Below are 19,877 nucleotides of genomic sequence, written 5' to 3' on the forward strand. Positions count from 1 at the left end.
TTAGCCTTCTGGCCCCGAGGCCACTCCGTGACATCTATGGAGCTGCAAGAACGCTGGTCAAAGGGCTTGATTGCAGAGGAATACAAATGAAGTGTGCATTTCCATGACTAACCTTACACCTCTGACACCTTTGCTGGGATGAAGCGGCGAGACAGGAGACACTGCTTGGTCAGACGTAGCTATTTTTTCAGTGAACTAAAAGCATGTGGGCTTGTTAACTTATACTGCAACGTGTCTTGCCCTCTCCCTCCGTGTTTATGTTCGAATCTAGACCTTTCTTTTCATACGGTCACAGTATGACAGCCACTATCACCTTGTATTTCATACCGACACTGTAGCAGCGTATACATGAAATGAAACATAAGCAGTAAGTGTCAACCACCATCGCCTTGATAGTTTCTACATAATGAATTGAGAACAGCACGAAACGATCAATCAGTAAGGACTTTTTGGAGCACAATGCCTCAGAGTGTTGATATCTAAGTCAGTCCTAATGAAAGTGCCAGTCTCCCATGAAATAAGGAGCTAACAACACCAGAATATAAATCAACACACTGCTTCTTTCATCAGGAGGGTCTTTCTAGGGGGAGAAAAAAACCCCCAAAGAACCCCAAGTCAGCTGAACTCATCAACACCACGCTTCCTAATGTAGCTGATTCACATTCTGGTGTAATGGTGTAAACTCCTATCTCACCACAAGCTAGTAACCATTTGCTTCTGGCAGTCAGCTCACAGGCCACACTTTGAGCAGTGTCAGTGTAAGATACAGTTATATCTATCAGAACATCAACTCCTCAGGAGATGTTCCCGAGAAGAACATCAACTACTTGTCCTAGGTGCTAAAACATCTGGTGAATGCATGAAACACCAAACTAAGAAATAAATCTGTGAATGCAAAGAAATAAGACGGATAATGGAACACAGAGCTTCAAATACAGTAGCTTAGAAAACAGAGGAGAGCGCTCTCTCCGAGGTTTTCTCCAGCTTTTTAACTCAGAAGACAAACCAACAAAGAGGAATTTAAAGTACCGAAGATAATGCTAATTACTGCCTGATTTCAGGTGGTAGAATACACTAAAAAGATTATGATTTCTTTCACTTAATCTGTTTCAATGAAATATTTCTAACGCAGTCCTACCAGTGAATTTATTCAGTCATTTGTTACATAGCACACTGGAAAATAGGGCTTACGAGGTAGTCATGATGTCTCGGGATTAAAAAAAAAAGGTCAGGGGATCTCAAGGGCATCAATATATAATATATTGATGTGATATAATACATCAATATATAATATATTATTATTAATATATTATATATTATATATAATATATATAATATATAATTATATATTATTATTATATAATATATATATACTTATATATATAAGTATATATACTTATACTTATCAATATAAGTATACTTGATATTTATATCAAGTATATTGTACTTGATATAATGATATTTACTGAATGACTAACTGAATAAGTGAATGGATGGAGGTGATAGCTTAGGAGATTAAATCAACCACAGTAAATTGATGCAGGGCTCTGATTAGGCTACTCAAGAAACTAAGAGACAGAAAAAAATCACAGGAACCCTTAGATGCATTAAAGAATATACACCTAACTGGTCCTACAGGCATAACTGTCAGCTGCCAATTTTATTGCCATATTAAAATTCCCCCATTCCAATCTTGGTAATGACACACCGAGAGGGCCATTTCCAGAACTTTCCAGAATGTAATCTAGGACTTACCCGTTTATCTATCTCTCCATGCTGCAGCTGAACAAAGCGGGCACTGATAGCAGCTATGTAACTCTGTTGATTAGAGAATGCGACTCGCCCAGCTCCTTTAGGGTATTTCAGCTCAGGGTCGGTATCAATCCCCGCATAGCACACACCTCCATACAGACGATCCATTATCATGGCAAGCTCCACTAAATAAGAAAGGAACAAAGACGGCATTTGAAATCAGGAAAAGCCATCTCGCTCACCAAAGATTTCATCAAAAGCAGTTCATATGTATTCTGAGCTCACGTCCTTATGATAATTATGAAATCAATCTTTAATCTTTTAAATAAGGGCAGGGGCTCTGCTGGGTTTTTTTTTTTTTTACGTACGGTCTCTTTTAATCTTCACAACAACCCTATGAAGTAGGTAGTGATTTCCTGGGGAAATTGAGCCACCGAGTGGACGTTCAATCTGTCCAAGGTCACAGATGGTTAAGTGATAGTGCTGGGTCGGTCATCTTGGTCTGTCCGCTTTCTACCATGTGGCCACCATGGCTTTACAAGTAATAGTGTATTGCTTAATATAAATAATCAGGTGAACGCTAGCAAATTGACAGTATGGAGGTCGTTCTAGAATATCTCCATGAAAGCCTTGTTACCTTTCCCTACAGTCTAGTTTTCCACCAGTTTTTTATATAAAAACTTGAAATAACGAACGTATGGTGTTCTCCATGAGGCGTTTAAATTTTGAAACTGCATTCTCGTTCGTTTTTATCTTATCTCATTTATACTATTAAACCTCAAATTACTTGAAGTCAGGGATGAAATTTCTCCTGTAGGTCCTACTTTTAAAGACATGATGCACTGCTGAAAACCCTCCCATGTTTCAGAGCTCAGTAAAAGCCGGTGGGCAACTGGGGGCTTGGGAAATAAACCCTGAACATCTTGACATCTAGTCTACTCTTGAAGGGCTCTTCCAGATGATGACAAGAGTGATGCTCACTAACACCACACGGAGCCCTTGGCCCTGCTCATCACACTCAATCCTCAAAACTATCAAAACTCTTTATGAAGCAGATACACTTATAACTCCTTTGGACTGATGAGGACATTGAAAATTAGAGAAAATAACTTGTCCAACGTCACTCAACTATTAACTGGGAGCAGGGCACATGAATTCAAAGCCAGATACTTTGATTCTAGAATTCTCTTGGACATTAACTCAAATGCTTACGGAGAATTTTTCCTAAGATATCTTTATAAGGGGAGCGCCTGGGTGGCTCAGTGAGTTGAGCGGCCGACTTCGGATTTCAGCTCAGGTCATGATCTCACCATTCACGAGTTAGAGCCCTGCATCAGGCTCTGTGCTGACCACGTGGAGCCTGCTTGGGATTCTGTCTCCCTTTCTCTCTGCCCCACCCTCGCATGCATGCTCACTCTCACTCTCTCAAAAATAAATACACATTAAAAAAAAAAAAAAAACTTTATAAGGTTATTTCTTATGCTAAAGAATAAAGGGGGTATTTTTGTTTGTTTAATCATACCAGCTCGTAATGGTCGAGGAACACCACCAACAAATATAGTTTTTCGTGGGTCAAGAGGCTGTGAACCATCCATCACAAAGTCACTGTCACTGAGATTCCAAGGCCGAATCTGCACCTAGGGACCAGACAAACCAAAATGTCTCATTCTTAATGCTGACAATTTATGGAGAAATAAGTTTAAAATTACTGCAGAGTATCTGAAGAGCAACAATAATCCACATCATTATAGATCAATAAGGCTGTAAAATTAGGGGCGCCTGGGTGGCGCAGTCGGTTAAGCGTCCGACTTCAGCCAGGTCACGATCTCGCGGTCCTTGAGTTCGAGCCCCGCGTCAGGCTCTGGGCTGACGGCTCGGAGCCTGGAGCCTGTTTCCGATTCTGTGTCTCCCTCTCTCTGCCCCTCCCCCGTTCATGCTCTGTCTCTCTCTGTCCCAAAAATAAATAAAAAACGTTGAAAAAAAAAAAATAAGGCTGTAAAATTAGAAGACTTACAAATAGCATAGCCCAACCCTTCATTACATTTTTAAGAGTAAACCAAGTGATTTTTTTAAGTGAACCAATGTTAAGCGAACCAAGTGAACCAAGATGGAAAGTTCAGTTTCATTACCTATTATAAACTAAATCACTAACACTTCAATTATCGGTAATTAGCTGTTTTTCACACTATTTGGGCTTCCATCCCACCCGATCCCCCCAAATCTACATAATGTAAGTTAGCATGGTACTTGAGGTTAATCAGACTACAGTGCTAAAGGGGCGCCTGGGTGGCTCAATCGGTTGAGTGTCTGACTTCGGCTCAGGTCATGATCTCACGATCTGTGAGTTTGAACCCCGCAGCGGGCTCTGTGCTGACAGCTCAGAGCCTGGAGCCTGCTTCGGATTCTGTGTCTCCCTCTCTCTCTCTGCCCCTCCCCTGCTCATGCTCTCTCTCTCTCTCTCTCTCTCTCTGTCAAAAATAAATAACATTAAAAAGAAAAAAAATTAAAAAAAAAATACAGTGCTAATAAGTAAACTATGATTGTGTGCCCAATCCTACAAATGCAAACTACTCCTAATACTAACAAACCTGTTGCATTATTTCAAAAAGCATTTCAAAGTAAAAACATTAATATTTGCACATAGCGATGGGTCCACTGCTTCAGCCAACCAAGAATAATATTTGCACATAGCGATGGTTCCACTGCTTCAGCCAACCAAGAATCATGTATCTCATCCTAATTGTTTGCATTTATTTATTGTTACAAATGCCCATACCAAAGGCTATGGGTAGGTTCATAGTGGGGTATTCCCAATATGCCCATCAACAAAGTCCTAGGCCAGAGGTCCAAATTCAAATACTGTGAAGACTATGGGGGAACATAAACAAGTCAAGTATAAAGAGTCTAGGCCATGGGAACTCTGGGAAGAGTGTTCCTGACCTAGACAACCCCGAGGGAAGCTCCACTAATTACTGCTTGAGCAGTATGAACCCATAGGCACCTCCATTCTGAACTGCACCCCATTACCAGATCAACCTGAGTGATAATCAGTTGTTGATTTGCCAGATTTGTCAAAACAGGACAGTTGCTACTATTCTTAAAGACCAAATTTTTTGATAAAAAAAATTTTTTTTTTCAAAAAGAAAAAACCAGGGGCGCCTGGGTGGCTCAGTCGGTTAAGCATCCGACTTCGGCTCAGGTCATGATCTCACAGTTTGTTGAATTCGAGCCCCGCATCGGGCTCTGTGCTGACAGCTCAGAGCCTGGAGCCTGCTTCAGATTCTGTGTCTCCTCTCTCTCTGCCCCTCCCCTGCTTGTGCTCTGACTCTCTCTGTCTCTCAAAAATAAATAAACGTTAAAAAAAAATTAAAACGGAAAAAAAAAAAAGCCACGTACCTTTCTCTATATACATAATTCATTTTACTTTGGGAGAATACCTTGTGCAAAAAGTTAAGGACATTTATTGGGTAAAATTTTGATCAAAGAGAAGAAGGAGATAGACAAATACGTATTTGTGATTTTTGAGTTCTATTACTCAGAGGAAATTCAGCTACTTTATCAAACGTATTATCGACTGAAGTCTTTCAATGGTAAAGATTTACCAATATTTTAATTAACCAAAAAATTCAATGTCAAAAGAATGCGCACGAATAATACAGAATGTCAATGTTAGGAGGTTGACAGCAACGACATTCTACTTACAAACTTATCCATTAACAAACACATCAAGATGTCTGTGGGTTTTCAAACCAAGCAGAGATGGAGGCAAAAACAAGAAGCTATTTTCATGTTAGACAACACTCACTGGCTTATCTTTGATAGTGGGACTGGACACACACAGGTAGAGCTTTCCATCTTCTTCAATACATGCATCAATCAGAGCCTGAACAGAGCTTTCATCTTGAAAAAGCAGGAATGCATAGCCTGATAAAAAGGGGAAAAGAGGCTTATTTGTTTCCCTTCTTTTTTTTACATAATTCTTCAACAGAAAGGAAGGATAAACCGAAACTAAGGAAGAGAAAAAGAGTAAAAAAAAAAAATTAATAAACTTAAATATTCCTACCTGAAGTCTGATAGTATCAACATTAAAGTTCAGTTTGGTATCTTGAAACGTATTTTGGAGTAAAATTTAATTTGAATAGAAAGTATACATTAGGTAGAAATTTTAAAGATGTATTTGGGAAAATATAAGTTTAACAACGGAAACTTTTATAGCAAAGATGAACATTTATTAAAAGGCTAAACATTAAACAATGTAAGGATACACTGTACATGTATATTAAATTTGGAGAATTACCTTTAGGAGGAAAATAGGATTTGCTCTCTGCTTTATGAGGCCAATCCACAATCAAAGGGCCAAAGCGACGAAAACTAGCTGTGATCTCATCTAAAGAACAACAAAGCAAAACAAAACAGTAAATTTAAATATTTTTATAATCATTTTGGGGAAGTGGTTTAGAGAAAAGTTTCAAATCTACTCTTTACAAGAACAGTACAAAGAACTCCTACACCTCCTTCATCTAGATTCCCCAATTGTTAGTATTTTACACATTTCTTGCCCTTCTTTCTACCTGTATGTATGCATGAAATCAACCTATCTACCTACCTACCTACTTACCTATCATTTTTTTTCTGACATCGCGCTCTATAACCCCAAAATACAACCACTGGCACCTGCTCAAAACAAGGCCATCTCCCCATCTACCACCAGGTAACCCTCCCAATCAGGAAATCAATATTCATACACTATTACTACCCAATTCACAGACTCCACCCAAATTTCGACCCATCCCAGTAGTATCTCCTTTTCCCTTTCTGATCCAGAATCCTATCCAGGACACGTGATATATTTAGATGTCCTGCCCCTAGGGTATCAGTATTCTCCAGTCTTGGAACAGCTTCTCATTCTTTGCTATCTTTTATAGCTTTGACAGTCTTAAAAGGATAGAGGCCATTCATTCTGTAGGATGACTCTCAGCCCGTACCATTTCCTCATGACCAGACTCATGAGTAGACTATAGGAAAATAAATTTCCAAAGAAGTTCTGGAAACGGTAGGTAAGCGTGTATAGATAAGACCCAGAAGGAGAGCAGGTCAGAGGAAAAGAAGAGATGGGAGATGTGCTCAAATTCCAAGCTGGTAGAACTGTTTTTCTCTCCTCCAGATTGTGAAACAGTACAGTCTGCGCTCCTCTTGATGCCTGTTTCTACAGTACCATTTAGCTCACGTAAGAGAGACTGGTAAATAGAGGAAGGAAATCAGTACAACCTAGAAGTTTTACTGGCTCACAAGTGATTTTTCCTGGGCACGGTGAGCTAGCATAGTGGGAGGAGAACTATAACCTTCCTCAGGAAAAGAAAAAGCCCCTAGCTTGTCTGATATGCTGGCAGGAGCCCTCCCTCTCTCTTGTAAGAAAATTACAAATGAGCACAGCGACCAGGGCTCTCTCGCTGGAGAGGTATACTCTCAACCTTGCAGGGCTCTTTTCTCGGGAGTGTTTGCACCTTCTCGGGTGCTGAGGTCCAGTTACATCTGCACTGCCTCCAAGCTTGCAAGCCAGCGTTTCTGCTCTAGTGGTTTTGTGCATTTTCAGTATTCCTTGAGGTAACCTCCAACCGTGCTGACCTACTTGCCTACATTGTCCAAGCTATCTGCGGACATTACTTTCCTTTTTGCTGGTGCTTCCTAATGAACTTTGGGTACAAAGTTCAACAGGTTCGAAATTAGCTGCTTCTAACCCTATGTCACCAGAAACCCTGTAATTGTTGAGGTACCATTCCACATAGCACAATATTCTCCAGGACTGCATATTTCATGTTATAGAAATAACTTATCAATATGCTTGGTCTTAAGGATAATGCAAGACGACTACCATCATTCCCATTAATTTGGCTCAGTTTAAACCATCTCCTTTGCCAGGTTAGTTATATCTACCTGTGCTTCTAAGAGTTTTAGAAACTGCACATTTAAGATGGCTCAGTAATTTTCCAAAAAAAATACAGACTATCTAGGCCAGGAAGGAGTTTATCCCAGGCAAGGTCAGGTCAAATTCAGTCATCTCTCTCTTTTTGTATGTAAGCATGTAATTCACTCGTTAAACACCATCTGGGCTATAAAGACTTTAAAAGGCTAAAACACAAAACAAAACAAAAAACCACCTAGAACCTATGGTACTAGGGAAAATGAGGATTCCAGGCAGAGAAAAGAGAAGGCTGCACTTCGGAGCTTACTTAGAGAGGCCAATTTTGTGACCACGTGGTGAGCCCAAGATGAACACTTTGGAAAGCTGTGCCCTCTGAGGACAGGATGGAGACTGATTCAGTCTCACCTGAAATCCCAACACAGCTTCATAGATTAAACAAAACAAACGAAACAAAAGAGAACCGTGTTTATTTCAGTCTTTGGCTTTTTGAAACCTTTTTGTCTCAACCTTCCAAAAGATTGATCATCTTCAGGAAAATGAAGTGACTCAATACATTTAATCTCAGCCTAATGGGAAGCCATTAAACCTTATTATTATGACTTTACAGATTTTTAGAGAAAACTATTCTCCGTAACATTAATTGGTTGATTTCCATTTCCAATTCGGGAAACCAAGACAAAAGAGATTAGGACAAACAACAACGTCACCACCACCACCAAGGATATATGGTTGCTCTATGGTCTGCACCTTGGGTCTTTACTAGGTCATTTAGACCCACAGAGGAATAAAATATTACTGAACAATTAGTCCTCTAAATCTCTGCATGGCTGGCTCCTAATTCAGGTCTCAGCTCAAATATCACTTCCCTAAAGAGGATTTCCTTAACCACCTAATCTAAGAAGATATCACCGTATCACAAAATAGCACAGTATCACACTATTTTCTTTTCAACACTTACTCTCTGATACTTTCTTACATGGTTGCACACTATTTTATCTGCCTTTCTCCACTAGAACTGAAACTCTATGCAAACAAGGACTTTCTATCTTGGTTATACTATAAACAAGCCTAAGAACAGTGCATGGCATTTTAAAAGCCTGTAAATATTTGACAAGTGAAAAAATACTCCTTGAATGATAAAACCCTGAAGATTCCCTTTCTTGTGGTACTCCTTCAGGCTTTATTTTCCAAAAGTTCACACTTAATCTAAGATTTTTAAATGTTCAATTAACCACATTTATGGGGCACTCATGAAAGGTAGGAAACAAATAGGAAAACACATAGTGGAATTTGGCCAAGGCAGCCCACACGGACGAAAACGCAGTAAGCACTGTTTGCCCACAACAGACTCCTTGAGCCGGTTTTCCCATGTTTACTCTTTTTCATCTAGCACAATCACTTGCTTCAGCTGGTTGCCAAAGTCCTGTTCCCCTTCCTCCGTAAACTACTCTCACTTGCCAGGATAGAGAGATAGAACAAAAGAATCATGCAAATCGAAACTGAATACCTGGAGTCAGATAAGATTGTTATTATAATAACAGCCACCACTACCTATGAGTTACCTACTATGTGCCACAGTAGGCACCGTGCAGTTAACAGTTCTTTGTAAATATACCTTCATCGATGTCAGGAGGTAATCCGCCCACGAACACCTTGCGAGAGTATCGTTCCACTCTCTCTCCATTCTGGTGAGTGAAGCAGTGAGGTGAACCCAGGCCACTATGAAGAGGTTGATCCCCACGGCCATCATCCAAGAATCCATCTTCCATTGGAAACAGTGAAGACTGACCTGGAATAGAAAGCAGGAAAAAAAGAAAACGCTAACAGCAAATGTTCCTTGCCACCGATGACCTCACCCAAGAAACCAGGAAAAGGGCAGATTCAATAAAACTGCTGCTTTTATTTTTCTCACTAGATAACAAATCGCTTAGATAGGCTCTTGAATTCCCATCGCTTTCAAGTCTCAATGGAGTCAGAGAGAAAAGCACACGGTTAAACAGAAGACTGCTCAACTAGCCCCCTGGGATCCAGAAACTTCAGGGAGGTGAACTAGAAGTATAGTAGGAGGGAGCACTCTCTTTTGGAAGCAGCTGGCAGTAGACAGCACTGCCTTGGCAGGGCCCCATGGTCACGGGCAACCTAGACATGTATACCAAGTATTAAGTTTGACTAGCAGATGCTAGATCACTTGAGTTTTTCAAAAACACAGAATGACGTAGCCTGCACGACCTCCTCTAAGACTGTCCTTAAAATGCACAAGTCCATTCTTAAAGTGAGCACTCACCTTAGTTTACCTGAGTGGGTTCTAATCGAAACCCATTTAATGCTGCTCTCCAACCTCACTGTCTAGTCTTACAGAATTTAAGATTCTTAGGCATGCTAACGATCTATTTTCTTTCAGTTTGAGTAAGGACCAGCTGCCACCGGTGCCAGCTAATTCTAAAAACTAGGCATTACGTGTGCGGTTTGAAAATCCTGTGATACAGAAAATATAAGCGGAAGAGACCAGAGATGCCCAAGCAGTTCACATTATTCCCCTGTGTACTTGACCGCAAAATATGAACGTTGCAAATCATAAGCGAAAACACAGAGCTACAAATAACTGTAGAATCTCTCGAGCGCTGTTTTGGGACTTTCCGGGCTGCCAATTTCCTTGCAGGTACTACCTGAGGAGTTTGTTCACAGATCCTACAGAAATGTAGCTGTCAGTGCTCTTCCTCCACTGAAACATTCCGATGTCCCTTTGTTGCCACACTTGCCTTCCTCTCGACCTTCCTGACTGAACACAAATAGTAACAGTGTACTCACTATGAATTTATCCCATAAAACTATAGCTCAAGGGCTATGTAATGAAGATAAAAAATGACTTTGGAGGTTATTTCCTATATGGTCTTTAAAAGTCACTTCCACTTTAGAGTTGAGCTATCTGACTATCCACCTTGCTTGTAAAAAGGCAAAGCTATCACAGGCGTCAAAAATAAGGTTTATTCAGGTACCTCTAGGAAATGGTTCGTTTAAATTCTCTAAAATTTCTTGAGTTTTTTCCTCCAGTGTTGGAAATGTATAGGATTTGTCATTTGTGTAGCTAATCTCATTCAGTATTATGCTGAAATTAGTAGAGAAAAGTAGACATAAGGTATTCAAGTATAACAGAGCTTCCAATATGATCAGGTACTTTGAGACTAGTCACCCCATATTTTCCTTTTTAAAGATCCTTAAGTTTCTTCTCCTAAGAAATTCCTTTCAGCAAGGAAAAAAGCAAAATAAATCTTCTGATACAAAGAAGTTGGGTTTATAATTCGGGGACATTATTGATTCAAATCCAAATCCTACCATGCTGACTCCTTCAAATTAGAAAGTCTATAATGTTGACTATGACACATAATGTACGGATCAAAGCTATGGTGCATTCCCCCGCCCCCTTTCCCCACAAGGGTTAGAAATTGAGTGAACTTGGGTCCTCTCCAAATACAACTGGTACATTCAAAAGTTAGAAACAATAATGTTACCTCTCCTTCGCCCATATGTCCTTGCTGCATGTCAAATGAGAAAAAAAACAAAAAACAAAAACAACCTTTCAAACATTGTCAAAATAATCAACTGTGATTTCAACTACCAGCTTTTGAAACTGAAAAAAGTTGGCTATGCTCCGCATTTCCTAGTAAATGTCTCAAAAACAAGGAATTTGGATGGTGAGAGGTCAATTTAATACACCCTTCTGACTTGTTTTTAAGTTCTTCGAGAACACTGTAAAGCTGTATTGAATTTTACTTGTGGTAAGAGAAGTTTTTGGCTATAACTGTCACCCAGGATCCAAACTAGGTAACATGTAACACGATCTAAACCGACTCCTACCATACTGATCTTACATTGTCCCAGAATTCCCTGCTAACTAGCAATTCAGCAAATATGTCAATATTTAATTCAAGACTTTTTCACCACTACAGGATAAATAGCAATTTTACACGATGGCTTGATTAATCCCTCATAAAGAAAATCATAACAAATGAAATCTTTAGGCAATTTATAAACTTCCTTTTAGCCAAAGGAAGTTTCTTGTCCCTTGTCAAATTTCCCACCATGTCCCAAACGCTGAAAAGCAAAAGGTCTGGCATTTTATTGCCAAGTAGTTACGGCTAAGAGAAGTATACAATATACTGATACGTATTTCCTTGAATATCGGGAAAAGGGCAGTACAAACTTTAGATCAAGAAGCTTTTGAGAAAATGGCTCCCCTGAAACCAACTGGCACTTAAAAGCCCGGCTTGTCCGAACACCTGAAACCAATTCAACAAACATTGCTTGAATGCCTGATCTGGCTGGGCACTACAGACAAAGCACATGGCCCTGACTACACAGAACTAGCAAACTTAAATGCCAGACAGCCGCATAAGCAAATAATGATAATACAGCATGCCTACTGCAGTGGTAGTTATGTGTTAGGTGCAACAGAAACAGAGGAGGAAAGCAACTGGCTCCGATGAAAGAGTCAGGGAGAGGGGGTGTGGCATTGGAGCAGGAGATGGGATGGCATGTGAGACCTTAAGGAACAAATAGAGGAAGGGCACTGCAGGCCTAGTAATGCAGCAAATAGGAGTGCTGTCATGGTCAGGAAAAGGTGCCTAGAACAGAAGGACATGGAACGAGTGAGGACCTGGCTGCAGAGGAGTGTTCAAACAGGAAGTCGGGGTAGATTTTTGAGTTAGAAGGTGGAGTCGTACCTTGAAGAAGTCATTATACAAACTGGTCGGGGTTTTAGTTCTTAGCCCACTAAATAAATGCTTAAGATGTTTAATTCAGTTATAAGTGAGTTGTAACTTAGAAGCACTGTGTGGGTATTTTCCAAAGTGAGACTGTCTCATACAAAATACATGTTCTCCCACTCGTAGGTAACATGGGATTTCACCAAAATACTTGAACAAATGGATTAAAACCACAAAAAAATCTCCCTCCCTCAACTAGGTTTTCACTTTGGTAGGTCTTAAATTTGGGGTGAGGGGAGGTATTTTCTCAGTTAACTTGACATAGGTTGCAAAGACAAAGATATAAAAACAGGTGCTTGTTTAAGAACATTCTATTCCTATAACTACTTCAATGACAAGGGAGTTTGGGAAAACGAATGATTTGAAAATCTTGGTTCCGTCAAACTTAAAAAGTTGACTGATGCTACTCAGATTTCTAAGAAAACAAATGTTTGAAAAGAGTAGACTTTTAAAAGCTATAAAATTAACATAAAGCTCTCATAGCTTCCACTTATCAAAAATAAATACAGTTTCAGGAACAGTAAATGCTATAGATTAAAGGCAAAAATAAAATCTCAAAAATCTTTAAATGTATACTTCCAAACTTTGATCTTATACCACAAAATTAAGCTGGTTAATACACAAGAATTCATGGTTAAATTCTGAAAACTATTCAGAAATGCTTTCCCACACTGAGAAAAATAAGTGATAGGCACACAACGCTTACAACCACAAAAACTGTCAAATGAGGTAGGGAAATTAATATAAATTAGTACCAAAAGATAAAAACAATGATATTCTGGGGCTCCTGGGTGGCGCAGTCGGTTAAGCGTCCGACTTCAGCCAGGTCACGATCTCGCGGTCCTTGAGTTCGAGCCCCGCGTCAGGCTCTGGGCTGATGGCTCGGAGCCTGGAGCCTGTTTCCGATTCTGTGTCTCCCTCTCTCTCTGCCCCTCCCCCGTTCATGCTCTGTCTCTCTCTGTCCCAAAAATAAATAAAAAACGTTGAAAAAAAAATTTTTTTAAAACAATGATATTCTAGAACACAGAAGAGAAGAATGTTTATTTCCACTTATTATTGTGCTGTTAATTATACATTATTTTTAATGCAGATTTTGACATGACAAAATAAAGTACACAGATCATTAAGTACAGAGTCCAATGAATTTTCCATAACATGAATACACCTATGTAACCAGAACCCAGATATTAACAGAGTAGTAAATGGTGCCACTTCATCCTACATAGGAAAGATGTAATAAGCATCTTTTTCCCAACTATTTCAAATTATACTTGGCTTAAGATTATGATGACAGAATACTTGAAACACAGGTCTGCACCACTTTATTGAGGAAAATGTCAGATTTGGAATCTCATGATCATCAAATGTTACATATTATTTCATGTTTCTCAAACATCCAAGGAAGTGGTGGGTAAAAAAAAAAAAAAATCACTTAAATATGTATAAAGAAATCCACACTTTGGAAAATTCTAGCTAAGTTGGCTGAAATAAACTCTGCCCAGATTCTTCCTTTAATTTTCAAAGGGTACACTGTTAAAGATATTTGTAAAATGCATGCTATTATTACACACAAATCTTCTAGTCCCCATATGATTTAAAATGACTACTATTTATATGTTTATCTACTTTTATTATAATTTCTTAGTTTTCACTTATAAAGTCCTCAATAATTCCATGTTCAGTATTAACATGATTCAAAAATGCTCTAAATGGACTGGAAACATTGTAGCTATAAATTATTTTTTAATGTTTTATTTATTTTTAAGACAGAGAGAGACAGAGCATGAGTGGGGATGGGGCAGAGAGAGAGGGAGACACAGAATCCCAAGCAGGCTCCAGGCTCTGAGCTGTCAGCACAGAGCCCGACCCGGGGCTCAAACTCATGAACCGCGAGATCCTGAAGAGCCAAAGTCGGATGCTTAACTGACTGAACAACCCAGGTGCCCCATAGCTACCAATTTTTATGATTCCTAGATGCATGCTGTTATTAGGTCTATTGATAAATACTTTCTCTCCGAAATGTCTCCACAGGATTGCTTACAAATGCCCTACATTCATCATTAAATTCCCTCTAGTAACATTCCAGTACTCTGGGATGCTAGATTTGCAAAGAAGATAGAGATAGACTTTTCAGATCTTTTTTCTATACATCATTATAAAAATGAAAATATTATTTGTTTCTTATAAAGTATCTTTTTCTCATTGTTTCTCATTTGTCAAACGTTTCTCGTTTCTTGTCAAAAAGAAACAAGTATCCGTAACAGTGAAACAATCTTAAGAAGTAAATACCTAGCATGTAGCCATTTTAAGAGTGGCAAATATTCATGTGCTGGTATCTAAAGCTCTTTAAGAGAGTTTCCATGAGTTTCCCATGTGTGTACTGTATGGTTCATAACGTGTAAATTTAAAAATAAAGAAAATACAAATAGGCATGTGGGAATTTGCATAAATCTTTTTTCTAAAAACCACAAGAACCTTCAGGGAGAAAAACTGGCACAGAGAAAGAAAGAAGGATTTCACTTCCTGTTTTATCCTTTTTTGTATTATTTACATTAATCAACTACATTACTGTATTCGCTCACAGATCGTTTTTGGTTTTCTTCTTGGTACTGACATTAAAAATAAACAAATGATATATTAAAGAAAAGCAACTTTGTAAAGAAGAGGCTTTAGGCCATGAGGGATAAGAGATTACTACGTTTTAGGAGGCAATGAAAGACTGATCACACTCCGGCAACTCTGGCCTACCTCAGGCCTTTGGTCTACAACTCTCACTGCCCCCAAGCTGAGAAAACAGCAATTCTATTTGGAAAAACAAGGGGAGAGGGCTCAGAATAAAAGATGTTATCAAACAACAGATTTTTCCAATAGGACTAAAAAAAAAAGTATGTAGGGGAATTAGTCAAATTAGCAGTCATTTAAAAAGATATAAATCAAAGGCTGGAAGCTAAAAGAATGAAGATGGTAGAAACAAAAAGCAGGCAATCATCATAAAGACTGGGGCCAACAATTCAACAAAGATGCAAAGAATCATTTTAAATCATTTTATAAATCTACCCCTAATGTAATGGACGCATTGTCACAAATTTTAAATCTACGTTTCACAGTGAGAATCTCCTATGTCACGTTGGCTTGTGTTTACGCTAACTTGTTGGTATGATATTCAAAGATACTGATAAGATGAGACAAACATATTATGTGTGAAGAGCTATTTTAGAGAAGGGCAGAGAATGTGACCCTAGTTTCTCTATATCCCCAACCCTCAGTTTTTTATAAAAATGGAGAGCTGATTAGAGAATAACAAAAGATAGCCTATGTATATATCATGACCACATAGTCAGATGTTCAGTAAATAGTGATTTTCTCCCTCCACTAAAGTAAACTCATGTGTCTATATTCTGAGGTTGGTCTTCAATAATTACTCTCGGCTTTTCATTACTATTCTAAGGCTAACAACCGCAGAGCACTTTAGAGTTTACAATGTTTTCATATTATCTTTTTCAGGAAGGCATCTTTCAACATGCTCCTTATTCTAGCAACTAGAACCATATTATATACATTTTCAGTAAGTGACTATAATCTACTTTTCTCCTGGGTAAATTATACCTTCTCTCTTTTCATAGATTTCTGTGTATGTCGCCACCCCCCACCCCACCCCGCCGCCCTGCAACCCTTAAGCAAACAATCTTCCTCCTCTCATTCCAAAGAACTATAATTAAGAGTTGTTGTTCTATGCTAACCTTTAAAAGATCTCTTACGAATCTCCTATCTGGGACAAACAAATATTTTAATGGATGCTTCCAAGTAAAAGACATCCACAAAGAAAAGGAAATACATACATGAATCTGTTAAAACCTAATATATTTCGCTGTTATTCTATAAACTTTCCCTGCCAGAAGTTCTATTTTTGAAGCAGTTAATCCTATGGGCTGAAGCAGCGGAATGGGAGGTTGGGGAAAAAAAAGTGCCAAGCTCAGGGGCGCCTGGGTGGCTCAGTTGGTTAAGCAGCTGACTTCAGCTCAAGTCATGACCTCACAGTTCAGGAGTTCAAGCCCTGTCATCAGGCTCTGCGCTCTCAGCCTTGCCTGAACTCTCTTTCTCTCTCAAAAATAAATAAATACGTATTAAAAAAAAAAAAAGTACCAAGCACGAATACTTTTATACAGAGGTGGTGGTAGTTGTATGTTAGTCTTCTCAGGCAAAATAAATTCTCAAGATGGGTAAAGGGAAAATTAATCTTTTAATCTGATGTCTGTCTCAAAGCTACACCAAGGAATCTGAGGAACCTGAGGATAGTCTGGCCCAAGCTCCTTTCTGACTTGGCTGAGAAACTGAGTCAGTTTCAGGCTTGCTTTTCATAACCATGAAATGGATGTTCTAACTATATTCCTATTACATAAAACTTATTTGGAAAAGGTATCTGTTCTGGGATGAATTGTGTCCCCTTCTCAAAATTCATATGCTAAAGTCCTAACCTCCAGGACCTCAGAATGGGACTATATTTGACAACAGGATCTTTCTAGAGGTACTTAAGGTTAAATGAGGTCATTGAGGTAGGCCCGAATCCAAAATGACTGATGTCCTTATAAGAAGAAATTAGGACACCATTCATGCACAGAGGCAAAATCATGTGAACACAGAGAGAAGAGAGCCATCTAGCCAAGGAGAGAGGCCTCAGAAGAAATCAACCCTCCTGGCACTATGATCTTGAACTTCTAGCCTCCAAGACTCGAAGCTGGAGTTTATTTTTTCCGAGGAAAAAAATGTCTGTTTAAACCACCAGTCTATGGTACTTGTTAAGGCGGCTCTAGCAAATGAATACAGAATCCAGAAAGTAGCTACGAAGTTTGGGGGTTTTATACACTTAAAACCCAAGGATTTCCCCTGTGAATGTCCCTTAAAAAAAAAAATGTCTACAACTGATAACGGCAATAAATTGAATAATTCCCCAGAATGTGCACTACAATATTCTCAGCATCGTTATCAATTATTATCTGTTGAATTATACTTGCAGTGTCTTTTAAAAGTCATGAGTGGTATATGAAGGTCACTGCATAGTATGAAAACTGATGATCGAGCATGGCCAAGGGGGAAAAAAGTAATTTGATCTACCAGATGAGTAAGCCCTTTTTATCTCTGTACATGCAAATCCCAACACTACTCCAATATAAACTCAATATAAACTGCTGAAGCTGATAGACCACTCTGAACATTCTGAATCTTTTTTTCTTTTTAGTTATTGAGGATTTAAACCCTACTTTTTTCCAAAAAAAAACTTGGAGATTGCTTGAAAATTTCAAAACAAATTGTACGATAAAAATCATAGTCGAAATTCAGAGGTTCACGGGAGAAAGAGTAAACAATTCTTACACATTTTTATCCGAACAAAAGAGAAATGTCTTTCCGCTCAACAGTGGCTTGGAAGAAAAAACCTCTGAAACACTGCAGGTTACACGAAGTCGAATAGCTACATAACCACTTTTATAAAGGTTTTAAAACATGAACAGATGATTTATGGTGGGCAGGGAAGGAAAGCTCCTATAGTTCCTTAAAGTCTTAAACTCAGTAATGAATATATAGCAGCACAATGAACTAGGCTGTTATCTTCAGTTTTCAGAAAAGACTGCAAGGACATAAGACAGGAAGGGACTGTAATTCAAAATGAATACAGTAAGTTTCATGTTATCTATTTTAATTTTGTTTAATGTTGATTCATTTTTCAGAAAGAGAGAGAGCATGAGAAGTGGGGGGAGGGCAGAGAGAGAGGGAGACACAGAATCCAAAGCAGCCTCCAGGCTCCGAACGGTCAGCACAGAGCCTGACACAGGGCTCGATCCCACAGACCGCGAGATCACGACCTGAGCCGAAGTCGGATGCTTAACCGACTGAGCCACCCAGGCGCCCCTCTGTTAATAATCAGACAAAGAAAGCATGGTCAACTATAGACAATTCTTAGACTCCTCTTAATCCTTTGTTTTTTCCTGACAAATTTTTAGCATCTATTCCTAAGCATTCTAATTATTTTAATTTGACTGTGTGCCATGTATTATGCTAAGTGGTTTACATGCATTTCATCGTCATCTCAATTCTGTGAAATGGGTAGTATTTGTGAATTTATCTTCATTAAGTACAATTAATGCTTTACACTAGATTTCCAAAACATGAGCTAAACTGACAGCAAAGTTACTAAAAACTCAACACATGAATAAGAGTAATTTATCTATAGAAGCAATCCACCATAGAAGATGCTTCATAAATCTGACTGAAGAGAACAGGCAATGCCCACATCTAATCAAGGTGACTGAAAACTGCCTCAACGTCCCTCCGTCCCCACCTTGTTTTAATTCCAGGATTTTAAAGTAATCTGCTATAATCTGGACTTTGCTACCGGGGAGAAAATGACCCTGTCAGCCAACTCCAGCATCCGGTCAACCTAGTTTTATTCCGTATTAAAAATGTATAAATTGGCATCTGGTCCTAGTTGGCTGGTGATTAAAAACTGACACTTGATCAAATCTGACAAAATCAAGTTCTAGGACCCTCTGAGATGAACACTAGATCTGAGACTATGGTAGTCATAACCCCACTCTGCGATCCTGCTTAAGGAACCAGTAAGTTCCCCCTCTTTGACATCTCTTTGTTCTTTATCTTCCTACCTTTCAGTTTGAGACCATATTAACCTCAGCCAGTATATCTAATAAACAAAATTTCCATGAATGTAACAGCAAAAACCATAGAGTCTGTGGACCAGTAAAATGTCAGAATATAATTATTTGGGGGAGAAAGTTACCTTTATTTTTCTTTGCCAGGTAGGGGTCACAAAAACTAATCTAGTCATAAAAGAAAGGATATTAATGGCAGGGGGGAGGAGGAAATATAATACTAGACTCTAAAAATTTTTAAGTGAATTTAGCTTTAAAGAAAACCCATGAGAGAGTCTCGCCTCAACAAAGATGGACCCCAGAGGCAAATGATCTAATTTAGCAACTGCATGAGGAAAGTGAGACAAAGAAGACTTGACCACTTTGCCTAAGATCACACATCAATATCTCAAATCTTGGGTTCACTGCCATTTCCAGCACACAGACTCTGGAACTCGTTCCACAAGAAAAGCTAAGATCCTGCTGTAATGGCAACCCCTTATATTATTCCCCCTTATCTCGATGTCATTATCACCACTGGGTTTGGTTTTCGGTCTACACACATTTACGCTGAAGTATTATATTTTGACATTATTTCTGGTAGCTGTAGCATGAAGAGTCTGATAATAAGTGAGGCTTTTATAAACTGTACAGTCTCCAGAGGATCTGACGCATCCATCGCAATTCTCACAAATCAAATTTCTTTTCACTTTTCCTGACTCAACAATCCTATGTCCTTCAGAATACTGATTTCAAACATAAAAGCAGATCCAGTCACAAAAATAATTTGTAATCCTC

General features: G+C 38.8%; 1 protein-coding gene across 5 annotated transcripts in view; it reads right to left on the reverse strand.

The window, feature by feature from the left end:
• Positions 1–19,877, reverse strand: part of CPEB4 (cytoplasmic polyadenylation element binding protein 4) — a 73,048-nt gene that overhangs the window by 11,336 nt on the left and 41,835 nt on the right. For all 5 annotated transcript variants that reach the window (XM_049647771.1, XM_049647770.1, XM_049647772.1 and 2 more), the window contains 5 exons: positions 9,291–9,464; positions 6,050–6,139; positions 5,558–5,676; positions 3,275–3,389; positions 1,756–1,937 (listed from right to left, as the gene is read on the reverse strand). In XM_049647771.1, coding sequence (XP_049503728.1) covers positions 1,756–1,937; positions 3,275–3,389; positions 5,558–5,676; positions 6,050–6,139; positions 9,291–9,464 — 680 coding nt within the window. The remainder of the gene's footprint in view (positions 1–1,755; positions 1,938–3,274; positions 3,390–5,557; positions 5,677–6,049; positions 6,140–9,290; positions 9,465–19,877) is intronic.

The sequence above is a fragment of the Panthera uncia genome (genome assembly GCF_023721935.1).
Source record: "Panthera uncia isolate 11264 chromosome A1 unlocalized genomic scaffold, Puncia_PCG_1.0 HiC_scaffold_17, whole genome shotgun sequence".
Lineage (NCBI taxonomy): Eukaryota > Metazoa > Chordata > Mammalia > Carnivora > Felidae > Panthera > Panthera uncia.